The following is a 20316-nucleotide window of genomic DNA, read 5'->3' on the forward strand; positions in this document are numbered from 1 at the left end:
GGAAAACCTCTTCCAAGAAGTCTCTTCTGAGCAAGCATGGCGGAGGGAGCAGTGGGTTAGTGAGCAAGTGGCACACGTCTTGGAGAGTCACAGTGGGAACACCAAATTCTAGAATACTATTCCTAAACCACAACATCTCCTAGCTTACAGGCCATTCAAAGTGCCTCTGTGTATCTGAATACTCAGTGTTTAGAGTATTATAAAATACTCAGTACTATAAAATCTCACTTTTCTGCTGCAAAAGTGCAAACCCAACATTACTGCTAAAAAGTGAGAAGAGACTACTTGGCAATTTGTGAGAGTAACTTTTCTTGATATTTAACACAGGTTAGACCTTTGGAAACCCATGCAGAACCTAATACGAAATCAGCATTTTTATTTATTTAAACAGTCATCACTATCACACAGAAGAAAAAATTTAACTGATTAGTTAGAGTTCCAGAATTATTAGTTAACAGACTACATAAAAACTTCCAGTAGGACCAAAGAAACCAACTCAAATTATTTTTGAGTTAAAATGAAGGTTCATAGAACATCCTCAGTTATGCAAAAATGAATAAATGCATCCTTAGCGCTCTGCTGGAGGCAGCTTCACTTCTTACAGAAATTCAGTGACAAATATAAAAAGAAAAAGAAAACAATATAAAAAGACCTCAAGCCCCAGAATGAAGTCTCCAAGGATAATTACATTCTATACATATACAAAGCACAAAGTGCAGCAAAATACCCAAGAACTCAGTTGTCAAGACACTTTATTACATTTTTTGGTCTTGACATCTTGACTAGATCCAAAGCATAACCATATCCGACTGTTAATTCTTTTACAGAAATTACGTCTTAATCAGGGGGTTGATTGGTTGTCTCAGTTTTAATTTTGAGGGCCTGTGGGACTGTGGGCTGGAAAGGATCTTTCTACTATAAATCCCCTAGCTGACAGGAGCAAAGGAGTACTTACCTGAGTGGCTGGTGTCCTGCTGAGAAGCGGAATGGGTGACTTCTAACCAGATTGCAATGAAAGGTACATCCTCAGTGGGGTTTTACACCATCATCCAACCCTCCAGCAAACCCCTCCTATCACCGGCATTGCCTGAGAGGGCAGGACTGTACCACGAAGGCTATGCAAGCCCCAGTTTGAACAAGAGGGCCCAACAAGTACCTTACAAATTTAAGAATAACTGTCACAAAATTGCCACAAGGAGAAAAGTACTACTACCCAACAAAAGATACAGATAAACTTTTTTATTTAAATCTTCAGCACATTACTACACCTGGGAATTGTACCACATGGGTCATAATGCCTCATTCGGCCTGACAAATTATGACTATTTTCAGACTTTATCCTTTCCAGTTCAGCTCTCAAACCTCTGTTAGGACCCAACTACCTCAATTCATTAAAGGTCAAGAGATACTGAACAACTGATTTATAAATAAACCTGATTTGCTAAACTGAATAAAAAAATCCAGCAAAAAAAAATCTACTGCAAGTGAAAATATCACGTGCAACACATGACATAACACATGCAGGAGGATACTTTAATACTCTTAGTTTTAGAAAATATTAAAAGGCAAGCTGTAACAAATTCTTAATGTCTGTTGATGAACTTAAGGAAGTAACACCACAATGTCACAACACAGTTTGGAGATCCCTTTGACTTCCACCCTTGATCATGTCAAATCCCTGTTTTGAAAAATAATTTAAATAATCACTATTTCTGATAAAACAGCTGGAAATTCACAACAAAGATTTGCCAAAATTTATGTTTGCATTGTTGCAAAACCAGTAGTGTATTGTTACTTTGTACAATCAAGAAACACATAAAGTATGATTTAAAAGCTCTTTGGGTCCTTTAGAAGATAGCACCTCAAAGTCGTGTACTAAAGCTCTCCAAGCAGATCTGCCCATATGTGTTTTTAAAAAGAATGCCATATTCTCAAGTGATGCAAACATCTCACCTTCCTTGCTGGCCAGTTCTAGGTCTTACCCTGCCCTCCTTCAAAAGAAAAAAAACAAATTTAGAAGAAAGCAGAAGAAAGCACTCCATCTCCCACAATTTTGGAAGATATATACACCTGTGCTGAAGAATCAAGTGCGACAGAGCAAACAAAGAGAATTATTGTAGTAAGATGCTACTCACTCACTCATGGCTAGGCTTCGCGAATGAAGATTTAGGAAGGCTCTATCCACGTTTGTTACAGGCACGCTGGTGGCTTATGAGGCCAATACGTGACAGACATATCCGATTGCAAAAGGCACAGCAGAAAGACTCCTTAGATGGTGTATTCAGCAGGACACGGTTCTTTCTGCGTTGTCTTTTCTCCTCGAGAGTGATCCTGTGTGTGTTCTCAAAGGAAACGGCAGTGTTGTAGATGGCATGTCTCCAGGCCTCCCGATTTGAGGCCAGAGTAGACCAGTTAAGACGATCAATGTGGTCGAGGTTGAGGTGTTGTTTCAGGGAGTCCTTGTATCTTTTCTTCGGGGTTCCTCTCTTGCGGCAGCCGGAGGCAAGTTCACCATAAAGCACGATCTTAGGGAGGTGGTGGTCCTTCATCCTTGAGACATACCCGGCCCATCGCAGCTGCGTTCTCAGCAACATGGCCTCAATGCTAGTGACTGCTGCTTGTTCTAGAACAGATGTGTTGGTCACATAATCTGACCAGTGGATGTTTAGGATTGTACGGAGGCAGCGTTGATGGAAGCGTTCTAGGAGACGCAGGTGGTGGCGGTAGATGACCCATGATTCGGAACCATATAAGAGAGTAGACAGCACTATGGCTCTGTAAACACTGATCTTGGTGTTTTCTTCAAGTGTTTATTACACCATACTCTTTTATAGTTTTCCAAAAGCACTATATGCCTTTGCTAACCTGTTGTCTATCTCCCCATCAATCTTACCATCTGAGGAGATGAGGCTACCTAGTAAGTAAACTGCTGGACTGATTTAAGCTCTGACTGGCCAATGGTGATATGGGGATGATGGAAGGCTTCCTAAGGAGCAGGTTGGTGGAGAACTTCCATCTTCTTTAAGCTGACTTCCAGCCCAAAGAGCTCAGCAGCATCTGCAAAGCAGGATGTTAAACGCTGCAGAGCTGCTTCTGTGTGGGCAACAAGGGCGGCGTCATCAGCATAGAGCAGCTCCAAGACAAGATGGTTTAGGGTCTTGGTGTGGGCCTTCAGTCGTCTTAGGTTGAAAAGGCTTCCATCAGTACGATATCGAATGTAGATACCGTCCTGATCCTCGAGGTCTGCCGTGGCCCTTTGGAGCATCATGCTGAAAAAGACTGTGAATAGGGTTGGTGCGAGAACGCAGCTTTGTTACACACCATCCTTAATTAAAAAGGGCTCAGAGTGCATTGCCAAATCTGACTTGGCCGTGCTGATCCTCATGGAGTGAGATGATCATTTTAAGGAATTTAGGGGGACAACCTAAACATTCCAAAATCTGCCACAGACCTTTTCTGCTCACAGTATCGAAAGCCTTGGTGAGGTAGACAAAGGTTACATAGAGACCTTTATTCTGTTCCCTACACTTCTCTTGCAGTTGTCTGAGAACAAATACCATGTCTGTGGTACTCCTGTTGGCTCTGAAACCGCACTGACTTTCAGGAAGAATTCCTTCTGCTATAGTAGGTATTAGTCTGTTCAAGAGTATTCTTGCCAGGATTTTGCCAGCAATGGAGAGCAGAGTAACACAACGGTAATTTGAGCAATCACATTTAATTCCTTTCTTCTTATACAAAGTGATGATGACTCCATCTCGAAGGTCTGATGGTAGCTCACCTAGTTCCCAGCAGCGCACCACAAACTTGTGCAATTTGGTATGGAGTGCAAGGCCCCCATGTTTGCAGACTTCGGGTGGAATTCCATCAACCCCAGCTGCCTTGCCAACACATAACTATTACAAAGCTCAACTTCATTGTTACTGTTTCTCCATCCCTAGGATATGGTCTCTGGACTTGTGTTCCTGTCTCAGTGATAAAGCGAGTACCTACACTATTTTCAGGATTAGGATCCTGACTCAATCAAATCTCTAACACTCAAGGAATGCCAAGAAAAACTCAGACTAAGGCCTTTGACCTTCAAAAGCCCAGTCTGCTGGGCACCACCAAAATTGGAACACAATTTTATTGCAAGCTGTTGTTTTATTTAATGTGCAGAATTTAAATATTGAGGACTTTACCAGTCGCTTCAGAACCTCACTGAGAGAACATAAACCTCTTTCCCTCCATTATTTTCATATCAAAAAGTCTGTTCCTACAGGAGAATTTTAACAAAGCAGAAAAAAATTAATTGGTTTAAGAATCAGAATAGCAAAGACCATTTCACCTCGAAGTCACTGGTTCAAAAGCAGGTACAGCAATAGTGAATAAAAGCTAGAATCTCATTCAAGTTTCCAACTTGCACAAGAATTAATTTCCATTCTGCAACTACTGCTATACAAGACAACAAAAGGCATGAAGACTGAAATTTCCAAACCACGACAGCATATTTGTGACTTACGCTGCTAAAAATATTTTCCCCTAATTCTATGGTGAAAATACAGTAATGTTACCTCAGTGAAAAATGTGCAGTGAGTAACCTCCCATCTAGTTCCTTTACAATTGTTCTTAAGGCAGATCAGCAATGCTTTCCCAGTACACTTAGCTGCAAAATTGGTAAATATGGATTAGGATGGTAAAATTTCACACAGCAGTTTTCTGTTCACCCCATGCATTTTCCACAGGGATTTATTTAATACCGTGGGAAAATGCAGATATACACCAGGAGCAAGGAATTAAGATGATATGGCTGCCTGTGCATATGTATCAAAATGAGCTGTATTTACAGTATGAAATAACACACAGATGAAAGCCAAAGCAGAGAGCATTTTATTTCCTCAAAAACTGTTGTGGCCTACAGAACATTACACTATATTTGCACAACAGCAATCGAAGATTCAGTCTTACAGGTTTGAAGGAGCTGGGCACCAGCCAAGTTGTGAAGCGTAACTAATACACAGATGACATACTGCACGTGAGTAATCATAAATGGCATGTTAAAAAACAAAACAAAACAAAACAAAAGAAGTAGTAAAAAGGTCCATATAGTACAATTTGGTTTCATTTCAATTTCCATCAATTTATTTTACTGGTAGTTTTATGCATGACAAAGAACACCCAAAAACTTTAAAACCCACTTCAGTGTTCAAAAGCACAGAATCAGTCCATCCACACCAAGTGCACTATATAGAGGCGGCACAGGATAGGCTGTTTTATCTTCCATGTCCAAATCCAATTCCAATTCCAGCACAGAAAAATCCAAGCATAGTTCAAATCTCAATGAAGCTATGCATTTCTACTTGTACTTTCCTTTTGCTGAGCAAGGAATTTGGGCAAACATTTGTTTCCCCTGTGGACACTACTCAAGCAGCCCAGTTGCCACCCTGTGATCTACTGCATATGAAAACACGACAGTGAAGTTTTAGGAATAGCACTTTTTAAAGTTCACCTTCCCACCACAGGGGAAGAGCTGAATCTCCCTGCTACTTTCTTTTTTCCATCCTAGGCTGTTATTCCACCCAGATGAATATATTTAGTGCTTTGGAAAAACCACATCTCCATAATCTGCTAACGGTAGCTTTGCAATTGCATTAAATTTATGTAGCAGGCACAGCAGCATTTTTACTTTTTATGTATTCAACAACACACAGATAGAACAGGCACTTCTGGTTAATATTAATACCTCATTAAATGAAGTATCTAATTTTCATTCCGAAACAGAACATCTTAAAAGAATATAGCAATAATCCGTTTTTTCCTGTAAGTCAATCCTCTAACGATGTATATTATAATGTTAGTTACTAGTCACTGCAAACTTGTTTTTCAAATTAATGTATGAAAATATTCCATTTAAACTTCAATAAATAATTTACTATGCTCGTCCTACTGACTCAAATTGATAAATTATTTGCATGATACATTTTCTCATCAATAGGGAGAAGAACTTTCTATTTGAAATTTATGTAACTTTTCCTTCCATTCTCCCCATTTAAAAGGACAATTTCATTTAAAGCCACGCAGAGAGAAGCAATCTTTCTCCAGATTGCTCAGGAATGTTAGAGAATACGCTTTTTGAGATTTTTTTCTCTCATTATACATTTTTAAAATAACCTAGTGTAGAACTATTCAATAATAAGAAAAAAAGGCGTGATGAAAAGAAGAACTTTGGAAAACATCAGACAGGAGACAAAAAAAGGCAACTTGGACTGAGGTACAGTAGCCAAATCTACTTTTCAATCATCAGTGGTGATGCCCCTTCAAAAGCTACTATCCACAGAAGAGCTTACCTCTTCCAGCCCAATGCTCCACACTGTATGTTAAGAGAACATTTTGATGGAAATATACTGTGAAAAGGAGCTTTTTTACCAGATGCTTTATTTACTTGAAATGATTTAATTGCTTTGACCTAATCCAGACCCAATCTACAAGGCTAAAATCTGGAGTGCAATGAAAAGCAAAAGAAAATATCAAGGCTTTTTAGTTGTGTCTTTTTAATGTTTACATGTTTCTTAATTGTGTTTCTGCTCTGATCAGTTTTCTAAACCTTAAAGAACAAAACCACAACCAATTTCAGTCGTAAAAGTGTATCAAACATGGATATTTCTAAACCATCATAAATTGTTTGAGCACTGGATTAACCAAAAATTTCTACAACACTTTTCTCTCTACAAACTCTTGTAGAAATTTTTAATACAGTATCTAAATAACTGAAGAATAAACTAAATGAACAAACATGCCCCTTTCACAGGGTAACAGTGATCAAAGAAGAAAAAAAAAAAGTTAAGAAGAGGCCATATAAAAATGGAAGTGGTAGAACAGAAATGTATGCAATACTGATGGCTAATACATTCATGTTATCTAGCAAAAAAGCAGGAATGCAAATATTAATGCAATTTTTTTAAAAAATATTATTTTAATAACTCTTTGCAGAATATTACCATCTGCACCCACATGGCTTTTCTTGGTGGTTTAGTTCAACAGGCAAACAATTACAAACAAAAAAATTTCAAAAAAAAAAAATCGGTAAAACTCCTTACATAATCAAGGATCACTTCTTGGGATATAGCACTCATTTTATTATTCCAGGGACATTTGGAATTCACCATTCTTGAAAAGGTGCTTCCTGTAAAAAAGTTACATACTGCACCAGGGCAATCTGCTCATGGCCCCAATGGTAAATCAGAAAGGAGCAGAAAATTTTTGAGCCAATTCCAGGATGGTAACTTAGCTTTGATTCCCTCCTCAAGTAGAAAGGTTTTGATACATGATTATTTTAATTTTATCAGTACCCAAATGAAGGGGGAGCTTGAAACACTCTCTTCTCACCTTAGTGGAGTGTGAGGGGCAGACTGGCAAGAAAGAAGCAGAGCATAGTTAACATGTACATGAGGTCTGAGGTAGAGACAGAAGCTGTAGGTCCCAGAACCATGAGGAGTAGTTCCAAATATTTTTCTGCCACATGCAAAAAACCTATTACTAATTTAAGCAGACTAGCAGTTTTCGAGGGTGCAACATATGCCTTTATGGCTACAATTTAAGTCTCAATGGGAATGTTTTTTACACTACATATATAGTGAAAACAAAAATAACACTCACCTGATCTCACAAGATTTCATAGAGTAACATAGTGAATGTTGACTCAATTTGGCTCTTTAATAAGCTCTCTTTTGAATTAAGAGATACAAAATCAGTTCCTCTCTTCAGATAATGCAAGTGATTCATGGGTGCACTTCACACTACATGCTGTTGTGTGCACTACTGTACTCTAATTATTCCTTGTTTAAAATTTAAAAAGATCACTTGTTTTAAATTAAAATAAAATTTGTTTAAATCAGTAAATCACTCCACAACAGTCCATTCTGTAATATAATAGGGTTCTCTGATTACAAGCAAAACTTTCAAAGACAAAATTACAAGCTGAGCAGCAACATCAACGTAAATGCAAGAAAAATACCACTGCACATCCCATATTGCACACCTCATTCAATTGATACTGAAGAAAGCTTAACTACTTACTTATACAATTATTAGCATCATCTTTTGCTAATTAGCTGGCAAAATACAAGTATCTGTCTGACAAAAAGCAGCTCAATTGAAAAAATTGTAAAATTTTACAGAAACAGACATATTGCAAGGAAGAATAATTTGAAAATAGATTCAGGCTGTACATAATTTATGAAGATTTTTCTTTTCCTCTACAGTTTATAAATAGCCAAAAGTCAGATTACTTTGCTGTCTATTTTTAAGATCTCATCAAATGTGACAGTCCAAACATGTAGCTTAAGGTCCTGTAGAATAAAATTACATAAGGTCATGAAACTACATTGTACAAGGACTTTTCAGCCAAACAAACCTGCTCAAATTCAGCCCCAAATCTAGCATATCTGATGATTAGACAAGGTTGGGAGAAATAAAGCAAATATACTTCTGAAGCACAATTTAAAAAAAACAATAAAAACAAACAAAAAACCTCCAAAACCACCAAAACCAAATGCCTAAAGCCAGAAGATACAAAAAGAAAAAAGAAGTCCAGTAGAATTACTTAGCAAAACAAGTAGGTTTTCTCCTAAGAATTAAAAGACTGTTAGATATACGGTTTCCTCACCATATCATGGACTAATATATAGCGGTCTGTCTATAAGAAGGGAAAAAGCTCATAATAACCCATATCATATATAAGAATATGAAAGAAAAGTGTCAATTGTACTGTAGTTACCAGGAAAGACCTATTGCAATTCTACAAGTGCTACAAGTTCTACAAGTCTTACAAGTAGCTACAACTATTCTACACTGAAAGATCTACTTAACATCTGAACAAATGCACCATCTCTGCTAATTAATACCTTTGCATTTTACACATTCTGACTTAAACAGCTGAAAAGTATTAAATACTTACACAGCCTTAGATACTCAATTTCCTAGGGAGCAAGAGCTGGAACCAAACTCACAATGACAAGCTTTTAGATGACATACATTCAAGACAGTCAATTTTTGCAGACTCTCACATTTGAAGCTTACTATTAAGCTCTACCACCAAGGCTGTGCAAATAAGCATCCCGGCATTTGTTAAAGAGCCTGTCATTCAAAACAAATCAAGCAGGTAGAAAAACAGAATTAGTATCTTATTTGCTAGAAGCTACTAAAAGAATGATAGTAAGAGAGTTGCTGCATGAAACAGAATCAGTCTATGATTCTTTACTAAGATAATGGCACAGCAGCATAAAAACATCAGGAAAAAAAATCCATATTTTGTTTACACATCCAGTTCAGACAGGAACATCATTTACTCAAAATCAGGAATTTTAATATTGCATTCCTCCATAATACAAAATACTTCTATAATGTAAGTTGGATATGTGTCATGTACCCTTTGAAATCACTAGGAACAATATTCAATTTTATAGGAAGAATTTAAATTAAGTGCAAGAGCAATTGTATACGTAAAAAATCTTATTACTATGGTAAGATGCCCACGAAGTCCATGCCATAAATACAGTATTTTCTAATCGGTAAAACTAGACAAAAGGCTTCAGGATTCCAGTACCACCACAATAAAATCCATCCCTGATTATTCAAACTATGGGCCACGCCAAAAAAGTAATTAGAATTTTATGATCACAAGAGCTAAGAGTAAAGCCATCAATTTGATCTTATCTCTGACCATATGTCATATAAGCAAGCACCAAGAACATTTATATTTTGTGCTTTTACCACTATTTTTGGTTATATCTGAATGATTATTATAAATAGTCTAACGAGTTTCATTTCATCAACCACCTACTGATGCTCAAGACACTACAGACTGGACTTAATACTCAAAGACAATTAATGAAAAGCATTTTCACAGACATTAGAATGACAATTGTTCTTTTGATCCAACATCTACATTCTCAATATATAAATTTCCTTCACGTGAAATTAACGTTAAAAATAGACATCGACTTGAACAAAGGTCTAGTTGAAATTTTAGGACTTTCAATTTTGTGAAAGTTTTATGATGCCTATTTTTACTTAAGCTAAAAACTAATAAAACCCCACCAACATTTATGATTAATTCTGCTCTAAATACTTATTTACTACCAGCTGCAATGTTGAAAGGCCATTAAAAATGCCACTAAACCAAGTTTTCACTTGCAATCGACTTTAAAGAAAGAAACAAATAGGTATCTGTGTTCACTATCCTGTGAATGTCAAGCCTTGAAAATATTACTATTCTACTAAATACTGAGTTGTTGCCCAGTGATTGTCTGTGTGCACTTCACATCACAAAGCACTATCCAGAATGAAAGCATTTCACACTGGGCAAAAAAGTCTGGTGCAGGCAGCTGTTCCACATAGCAATCATAAAGGGCCAAAGAAACCCCTGCTTCTCACTAGTAATGCCCTACAGTGCCACTGACACTCATGAATGGCAGAGAGAAAAAAATTATTCCACAAGAAAAAAAGTCACCATCCTCTGCAAAAAGATTTTTTCGGAATCCACCACTACAGTCTCTGCAGTATTCACTGGCACGGAAATTAAGACTTCTGCCTGCTTAGTGCTTAAACCCAGATGTCAAGCATGAAGATTTGTCCCTAAGTAAAGAATAGAAAATCTTCCAAACAGCAAGGTCATCGAAGTTTTGTAAGTCTATGAGTCACTTTGACTTCAATACATAATGGGTGAAAATACTCTGTCAAGGTAATAGCTACTTCTCTGTGTCATCTGTCTTTCCTGGTGGCCACAACTGAAGCTGCTCAGCCACCCTTATTTCTTCCTTCTTGTAGCCATCCAAGACCACCTGATGTCAATTACCTCTTTCTAGATTTTTTATGGTTCCTTCAATGATGGCAGGTTTGGAGTTAGTACATTACTGTTCAGGGACAAATTCTTGAACCCTCTGCAGCTCCCTTCTTCTCTTCTCCCTCAGCCCCCCATTTCCATCACCTACAGCAGGGTAGGCAGACTTCGCCAGATCATGAGACAATTTTTGACAGTATATCATCTCAAGAACAGAGTCTATAGGACATGATTAAGTCTAGACTGTGAAGGTATTAACACAGTAACTACCTCAGTGTAGTATTACTGCATATATAATTTTACTGACAAATTTTCATTTCATCAAAACAGAAGTGCATACACTTGAATTTGTCCCCAACATAACTCATGTTACTGTCATGGGGCAATTGTGGGGGTTATTTTAAAGATAAAGAAGCTTCTAATAGCAAATCACAGCTTTGTTTTACTAATTTAAGCCCAGACTAATATTCCTTGCTACATAATACTGGTCAAACTTCTAAAAGCAAATAATGAGGTAGTATTTTTCCCTCCATACAGACAAAAAACTAGCACTGACACAGACTCAAGTGTGAAGCATTTTAAGCAGGGTTACCTCAGATTCATCTGTTGATTCCTCATTCGACCTGGTTTCCTGAAAAGGACAAAAAGGACAAAGGGGTAATTAGATAAGTACACACATAACTGAGCAGTATTTCCCTTTTTAAAAGTACTTTTAATCCTTGATTAAGACACAAAAGACAAAGCAAAAGCAACTCAAAGTTTAGTTTCCATCCTGTCCATTCGTACCCAGTTTGTTCTTGCGCTTGCATTCACATGCCACAGATACTCAGGGGCAGCAGTTGATTGTGACACTGCTGTCAGTTACCCTAAAAGAGTGATTGAATCATCTGAGAATCTGTCTCTGTGATAGCTTCCCCCCTTCCAGAAGTGGTAGTAAGTTTTGTAAAGAAACTGCCCAGGTCTTGACCTTCAAGGCATTCTCCAGTTATCCATAAACTAGCTTTGCTATTCAACTACACAGCTTTTAATAGGCTTATTTTAAACTTAAATAATTTCAAACTATTTTCCACAGAAATCCAGCATTTAATGACTTTCTCCTTTTCACCCCATGTCAGTGCAAGACATATGGCTTTCTCCTGCCTTTGAAACAACTGTACCTTTAAAACATCTCTCTCTGGCAAGACAATGATTCTTACTATCCTACAAAAAAAATTTTGTAAGTTAACTCCTGCTCATGTCTCATCTGTTCACTGAGAAAATCTGCTGATGCAATGCCTCCTCAAAGAGGTCAGCAAAATGGAGATTTACTTAACGTATTTATCTTTATCAATAGCAATAAACAATTACAACTAATACACTGGCAGTGAATGTAAGCATTTCAACAATAAAATATGATATAAACAAAGAACAAGCTAGAGAGAGGGCAGCATTTCAAATCTTATGATGTGGTCTTTGGACAGTAAGATTAACAGGTACAGAATTTCACCAGAGAAGACAAAAAAAAAAAAAGACACTGTTACCAACAGCTTAGAGAAAAATGGAAAGGGAAAAAAACTGAATGCACTGACAACCAGTATAATTTTTTGTTTGTCACATTTATTTATTTATTTTACATGTTTCTTAAATCCCCTGATTGTGAACTCTAGGCAAAAAGCAAATATCTCCTTTGCATTAGTGAGGGCTCATCTTGGTGCCCATAATACATCACAGCAGACGGGACAGAAGAAAAGCAGCACCTCTACTTGCCACCGGAAGCTTAGTGCACAATGTTACCATGACTACTGACATCTGTTTCCTCCATTTTACTCACTACAGCCAGGCCCACCTCTAAACCACATATCCCATAGAAAGGTTATCTGTGTAGTCTATACTTGAGACATGAGTTGGGAAATTGCAAGTATGAAGAACATGGGACTCAAGGGAAGATGGAGTAAAATCCTGGCATCCTTTCAAATTTAGGTTTGACTTTGCACGTACAACTATTTGTCTGTCAGTCTCCCAGTCTCTAATCACAACCTGTAGTCACCTTTCAGGAAATTAGAAGTTTGTTACATAGAATCTTTGTGCATCTTAAATTCTACTTAACAATAACCAAATCAGGACAGAACTAAGCATTGTGGTGTAATGTTGCCAGCCTATTGGATAGGCTAGAGTAACACACAAAGTCTAATGCAAACTATCACCCCATTCCTAATAAAAAAACTGACTTTTTCTCTTGAATACCAGGAGTTGCCTCCTCAACTCCTTAATAAATCAAAACTATTAGCACTACTGTTTTGATACATGGATATAATTCATATAGTTTGTAATAATTTTTTTTTAAAAAGTAACTTAAATCAGCTCTCCCAAACAAATTAAGCAATTACAGTTCTCAGCCCCTCAGTTCAGGAAGGATGTCGAGGTGCTGGAGAAGGTGCAGAGAAAAGCAACAAGGCTGGTGAAGGGACTTGAACACAAGTCCTGTGAGGAGAGGCTGAGGGAGCTGGGGTTGTTCAGCCTGGAAAAGAGGATGCTCAGGGGACACTCATCACTCTCTACAACCACCTGAAAGGACGTTGTAGCCAGGTGGGCATTGGAGTCTTCTCCCAGGTAGCTATCAGTGAGATAAGAGGACATAGTCTTAAGCTGTGCCAGGGGAGGTTTAGGTTGGATATTAGGAAGAAATTCTTTACAGAGAGGGTAAACAGGCATTGGAATGGGCTGCCCAGGAAAGTGTGGGTTCTTGGTCCCTGGAGGTTTTTAAGATGGGACTGGATATGGCACTTAGTGCCATAGTCTAGTAACCACGGCAGCGCTGGATCAACGGTTGGACTTGATGATCTGAGAGATCTTTTCCAAGCCGGCTGATTCTATGATTCTATGATGCAGCAAGTAACATTTTTGCTGGGACATGAGACTTTCTAGTGCAGCTACACCACATACATCCACCCCTTATGGTTCCAATTGCTTTGGCTATTCAGGAGAACAGAAATGCATGTAAAGCCAGTTACAAATTTTCAGGATGAGCTCACAATCTAACACCATGCAGGCAGACCAACACACCTGCAGGGAGGAGTTAACAGCCCACCTGCTGAGACAGCAGCTGATACTTACACCCACCTGAGTCACTTAACTGAGCTGTAAGCAGTTATGTGCAAAGGCATTCCTGGAAAACACTGGCCTACCAAATCAGGGCACACCAGAAGTTGATTCCAATAATCAAACCGTGTAAACTAAGCAAATATCAATCTATTTTTATTTAGGACATCTACTCTGGTATCCCTACTGTATTCACAAGGCACTACAACCCCAGATACTAAATTTCATAAAAGGCACACAAATAAAGGTAAATGCTGCATGGCCTTTGTGTTTAACTGCAGAAAATAACATGCAAAAATTCAGAGGGAGCCTTGGCTTAGGAAAGAAATGCAGAAACCTTATATGTTCCCTGACAAGAACTTAGCTGAAGGTGCTTAGAATTGACACTTATCTACTAACCCACTTTGCTAGCAACTTATGATGAAAAGCTTTTTCCCTACGTTCTCCCACTTAGGCAAATTGGAACAGTAAACTGTAGTTATGATTGCCCTGGAGTTTTGTTAGGTTCCTTTCTCTTCCCTCCAAATACATGAACTGAGAAGATTATCCCCCACTTCTACTTTTTAATAGCCTTATAACTGTGAAAAAAGAAAATCCCTTAACAGGGATTTGTAGACAACTAGAATCCTAAATCATGTAGGAATAACTGTCACTGGTAGGTCTCAGACTCCAGGGGAAAATCAGCCAGCTGCACTTCAGCCAGCTGGCAAATGCTGTTTTTCAAGTAGCCTAAGAATGGGGAAAGGGAACGCAGATGAGGAAACCACAGAAATGTGAAGTAATCTCCTACCATTATTATATTTCATTTAAACAGGTCCAACATAACTTCTCAATAAATTCTTAAGTGGGCTTTCCAATATGGTGGATATAGGGTTTTCCCTTCCCTGCCTTTACAAATATCAAATGCCATCTATATATATATTTAGGCATTTGATGCCTAAATAACTTAAAGCTGACGGAAGGGGAAAGCCACAGAACTCGAGTTTTAAAGAAACACACATGCACAACGGATACATCCCTTCCAAAAGAGATGGGCACGCTCCCCAGAGGAAATAAACAAATAAGGTAAGTTTCCCACCATAGTCCAAAGAGAGCAAAACACAAGCTAGTTTAATCTCTTATTAAAGAAGACTTGTCAAGAGTTAGTTTTATCCTGAGAACTCTTTCAAAGGCTGCCACACTTAAAAACGTACCAATCCTGGGAAAGAAGCCTCCTGTAAGGAATCCAACCCCTCCCAACAAAACCCCGACAGCAGGGAAGGTGGAAACGACCTGTCAATCTCTAATTTAGGCCAATTCTCTTGGAGTAATTCTAAAACTCTCCCTCCTTTAGGTATTCGAGACAAGACAAACATCCCACAGGTTAGCTGTCTGTCCAAGTTCTGGCTCAGCAAAGAAACACTGAGAACATTTGTGAAAGGGCCGGCAACTGCACTTCTTGCTTTACTTCCTTTTTTTTTTTTCTTTCCTTGGGAAGGAGCGATCTAGGCACAGGGAGCTTTAGGAGAACATCTCCTTTAGGAAACCACAAATCGCCAGCACCAAACTCCTCAAGTTTTGTCGCAGGAGAAAAATCCCCAGTTGAAATTAACTTGGTCATGTCACCCATGTCCCTTGGTAGGCAAACCCTCCAGTTCTTTAACCTTGGCTCCACAGCGGCGCCAGCTACACTTCTAAACCTTCCCTCCCGGCCAGATCCAGGTTCCGCCGCCTCCATCTTCTCTCCTGCGCCCCGGCGCAGCGAGGATAGCCAGAAGGATCGCCCCGCCGCCGGCCCTACGCTCTCAGGGCGGGCTTACGGCCTCGGCCTCTGCTCCCTCTCACACGCGCTGTCCCTCCACTCCCATGAGCCGCCCCGGCCCCACGCTCCGGCCGCCCCGCTCCGCGTCGCTGCGGCCACAGGGCACCGACAAGCTCTACCTTCTCCTCGGCTTCCGCCATGGCGCAGCCGGGCCGCTGTCATGTGAGGGGCAGGAAACCGACGCGGAGGAGGCACTCTGGGAAATGTAGTTTCGGGGGTAGGGATGTTCTCCTCTTTTTTTTTTTTTTTTTTTTTTCCCCATCCCCTCCTTTTTTCCTTCGTCAGCCCAGCTGAGGTATGGTGGCGATGCCTTACAACCTGAACTGAGGACAGAAACAAGGCTGGGCTCCACGGGCAGCACAGCCATGTTGTCTTTCTGCTCTCCTTAGCTGTGAGATGCTTTTTTTAAGTTGAATTCCGTTGATTCTGTCAGGTCTCCCAACTTCATGGTATGCCCAGCTGTGGTGAGATGGAAGGTGGCCCCTGTGGTGACTGATGAGCTGGCCCTTGGTTAGCGAGGGTCTGGGTGTAGCTGAAGCCAAGAGCACTGGCAGCGTTCCATGCCTGCTGTCACTGCTGTGCTTCGACTGCCAGTGCTCCCGGACCAGGCCCATTTATTGTCACCCATCCGAGCATCACTTGCTCGAGCACAGCTCCCCTTTCCATTAGATCCTCTGGTGAGATGTGTAGCAGCTTCTCTTCATACTTTTTACTTAATTTCTCAATTTTGAAATGGCACACACACCTCAGTGTCAGGAGGAGGATTTCAGAAAGCCTAAATATCTTCTACAATTCTAGAAGCTGCTGTATTTTGTTTTTTAAAAGCATAAAACAAGACTTGAATGCCTTGCTTGCACCTAAATTACATTTTTTATATATATTAAAAGTCTAACCAAAGCTAAAGAGCAATAGGCAGAACTTTTTATCACTTGGGTTTTGCCACTGGAGCTATTTAAAATCTCAGGTGGAGCTACGGTGTTAATGTGCCCTTGGAATCAAACCCAAGAATTTAAAAATATGCAGTTCACCTTTGGCAGTAAAATAGAAATCTTATAATACCACAGTGCAAGACTGTAAGGACAAACAATTAATTACAGAGCGTTATCACCTTCGATATTAAAATCATGTATATAATTGCCATACCTTTAGAAAATAATTGCCAGAATTTTGACTGAGATGAGCTAGAATTGTCCTTTAAAATCACACTGAAAGGTTTACACTGGGGTGAGAGACAGCTATCAGAGTTACCAGTTTCAGTGCAAGAATGTATGGAAATTGCTATCCTGAATATGTTTAATTTGCAAATGACATTAGAAAATATCTTTATGGACTATCAAAGTACCATGGCGAAGAAGCATGTAAATGTCATCTTGGCCTTGTCATCTACAGAGAACGAGATGTTTGGCTGCCACTGTACAAAATATTGTTGAGACCACACCTGGGTATAATGGTAAATTTCAAGTCACATTTGTTACAAAAAAGATAAATTGAAACTGGAAGGGGCCAAAGGACCACTAAAAGTATCACAGAAGTTTAGGGTGTATTCTGTTGCAGAAGACTGATAAAAAGGACTTAGCTTCTCTAGTCTAGAAATAAAAAAGAGCTGAAGAGGAAAGACAGCTATTAAAGTAAAAGATATGAGATCAAATAGGTATCAGCTATTTTCAGTGCATTTAGGCTGGAAATGAGAAGTAGATTCCCATGTGTCAGACATGTGTGGTCCTCAGAAGAACCTTGTTGGCAAGAATTAACTGATTTCAAGATGACACTTAATAAACTTAAATATGAGACTGTAAGAAGTGTTTGCTGACAGCTGTGTGGTTTACCCAGAATGCTTACTCATTCCAGTCCCTTTTGAGCCTTCTTGAATTTCAGTCCTATTTATATCAATGAAAAAATATATCCTTGCTGACAATGGAGCCAGGATTTGTCCTGTAATATGTAATGCACAATGTATATTACCTGGTACTTGAAACTGTGTATATCTCGTGAAAGGAAATTTTGCCAGATACATTTTTTTCCTACTTTCAGGGTAAAATAAAACCTCAATAGGGCTTTTGGGTTTCAGGGTTCATTTTCTTTTTTTTTTCTTTTTCTTTTTCCTTTTTTTTCCTTTTTTTTTTGTTTTGTTTTGTTTTGTTTTGTTTTGACATCAACAGAGGTATTTTGTGGCACTTTTTAAACTGGAGTGAACATTAATAACAGACCTTTTAAGTACCAAGAAAAACAGTGTAAGGAAAAGGATGGCAGATCTTGTAAACTTTGCTATTATAACAGCTAACAGTGCACATTTGTTCATTTTTTACAAACAGAGCAGTCAAGAAACAGCTGTGCTTGTTTTCACTGCACACAGAATAAGTGGTATAAACAATGTGATTTACTTACAGGGTGCTGCTTATTTCCGGCAGAATGGTGCAAAACTAATTCTTTTCTTGTTTACACTTAAGGTACGAATTCAATCTGCCGTAATTATGGGGTTTTATTGTGTCAGGAAAATTTAATATGTCGACATCTGATTCTGCCACCCCTCCCACACCCATCCTCCAGGAGTGCTGAAAGCCATCAAGAAGAAATGACATCACTAGGTTTTAAAGTCTTTCAGTACCTCCCACTAAATACTCAGCATCCTACAGATTTGGGCCTGAGAACATCCCAGCTAAAGTGTAGTTCAGCATAAGTGGAAAATACAGCACTGCCTAAGGGAAGTAAATGTTCTGTCCTAGCCTTAAAACCTAGTCTCTCTGTGTCTGCCAGCACACAGAACTGAAGTTTGGATTAAGTCAGTTCTACTAGAGGTATAGGTTTGGGATTCCTGGCGAGATTTTTAGGTAGAGCATTTTGGCTCTGATCCATCTTGCGTGATGGGCTGGCTCTACTTTATCATTTAGTTTTAACTTGGTTCACCAAAAATAACACCCTTCACAAGTCTTTATATAAATATTTTGACCATACCATGATGGCTTTAATGTTCTTACTGCCTATTTTAATGCAGAGCTTCCAGCTGATAGGAATTCTGCAGGACATTTCTAACAGGATGCTGATAACTCTATTCAGTTTGAATTTTAGAAATTCAAGTCTGTCGGGAATTTCTGGTTTATTTTTCGCCATAGAAAACAGAATTAGCATTGAAACCTGGATCTTGACCAACATTCAGATTTCAAATAGTTAGAATTTTTATCTCTTGCTTTAACACACTTTCTCCCTGACCACTGTGAAACATAAGAAGTAGCAGTATCCACGCCAATTGGTATATTACTGTATTTCAGTCTCTAAGAGCTCTCAGTTGCTTTCAAGTAGGACTGATTCATCCAACAAAATGTTCAGGTGAATTATCTCTCGCCACTCTCACCACCACTTCTTCAGTAAAAAAAAAAAAAGCAGGGTTGTCTCTAAGTTAATAGCATTTAAAAACACTATACTGGATAAAACATAGCTAATGCTGACAATACAATAGAAGTTCAAAGATTTTCCTCTTTCTGATTGTTTGTAGAAATAAATTTGCAAAGTCTTTTCTTTTTTTTCCCCCTTGTGATCAAAGAATTATTTCTGTGAAGATACTTTCGATTTGTACTAGAGCTTACATAATTATAATCCTGAATATGTTCAGGAACAATCCTTTAAAAACAATCCTATTTCACTTGCTAGCATTATATCATTTTGCAGTTGTTTACTTTTTTCTTCGTAATCCCTCTCTAAAATTTGTTTACAATATTTCTTACTGAAATAAGTATAGGAGCAACGACTATAAAAACTTTTCAATGATAAATGTAAAACCTAGAGTACCATGTGGGTATCATAGTAAATGCCGTCTTCAATTGGCACTAAAGATGACTGCTGTTTAATTTGGAATATCACCAAAAAGACAAGGTAAGAAATAGAGGTATTCATTACCACTATGTCCCACCACTGCAGGGTATTTAAATTAAATTTAAATGATCAGCTATTTTTATAAAAATGAGCAATATCAGAAAGGTTATTATGAATAGTTTATCAACCTTTAAAATGGTTGATCTTTATTTCCTGAGATTTAAAGACTTTTTCAAAATACAGTGAATTATTTTCAAATCCTTCAGGAATAGTGTTTTACTTAGTCTTTTCTGTCTTCCTCTGACCCTCCCTCCCTGTCTGGGTTTCTTCTGCTCCCTTCCTTTGTCTTCACTCTCAGGCAGGCTTTACTGAAAGATACCTTCTTGTGCTGAGTATACAAAGAAGATAAAAAAATTTGAAGAAGAGTAAACAACATAAAGCCAGTACAATTATCCATTTATTAAAGGTAAACAAGGACTATAAATAAAGTAAGGGACTGTCTTAAAAACTTTATAGTTAAATGTATAAAGGGATTTGTAGAGAAGGAGCAAGTCTGAAATGGAAAAATTATTATACTGTAAGAAAATTCCATAGATTTGTAGATTATGAAGCCAGACAGGAATAGCTCTGTGATTTAATCTGAACTCCTTCCTAACACGGGCCATGAGATATACCTAAATTAGTTCTTTGTACCTTTTTTAAAAAAAAAAACATACCTTGACATAACATTTCCAATCACACATTTCCAATCCCTGTATTTCTGGTAAGTCATTTCAAGGGCAGTTTTACTCACTGGTAGAAAAATATAGAATGC

General features: G+C 38.4%; 1 protein-coding gene across 3 annotated transcripts in view; it reads right to left on the reverse strand.

Moving 5' to 3' along the window:
• The window catches only part of VPS41 (VPS41 subunit of HOPS complex), a 107250-nt gene extending 91359 nt beyond the window's left edge, over positions 1-15891 (reverse strand). Inside the window, exons 1-2 of one of the 3 annotated variants that reach the window (XM_064667983.1) lie at positions 15815-15891; positions 11409-11447 (exon numbers count right to left, since the gene is read on the reverse strand). In XM_064667983.1, coding sequence (XP_064524053.1) covers positions 11409-11447; positions 15815-15835 — 60 coding nt within the window. In that variant the 5' untranslated portion in view covers positions 15836-15891. Of the gene's footprint in view, positions 1-11408; positions 11448-15814 lie in introns of those variants that run through there. The other 2 variants (XM_064667973.1, XM_064667990.1) reach the window with 2 other exon arrangements.
• Between the last annotated feature and the right edge of the window lie 4425 nt (positions 15892-20316).

The sequence above is a fragment of the Pseudopipra pipra genome, chromosome 1, assembly GCF_036250125.1.
Source record: "Pseudopipra pipra isolate bDixPip1 chromosome 1, bDixPip1.hap1, whole genome shotgun sequence".
In the NCBI taxonomy this organism is placed as follows: Eukaryota; Metazoa; Chordata; class Aves; order Passeriformes; family Pipridae; genus Pseudopipra; species Pseudopipra pipra.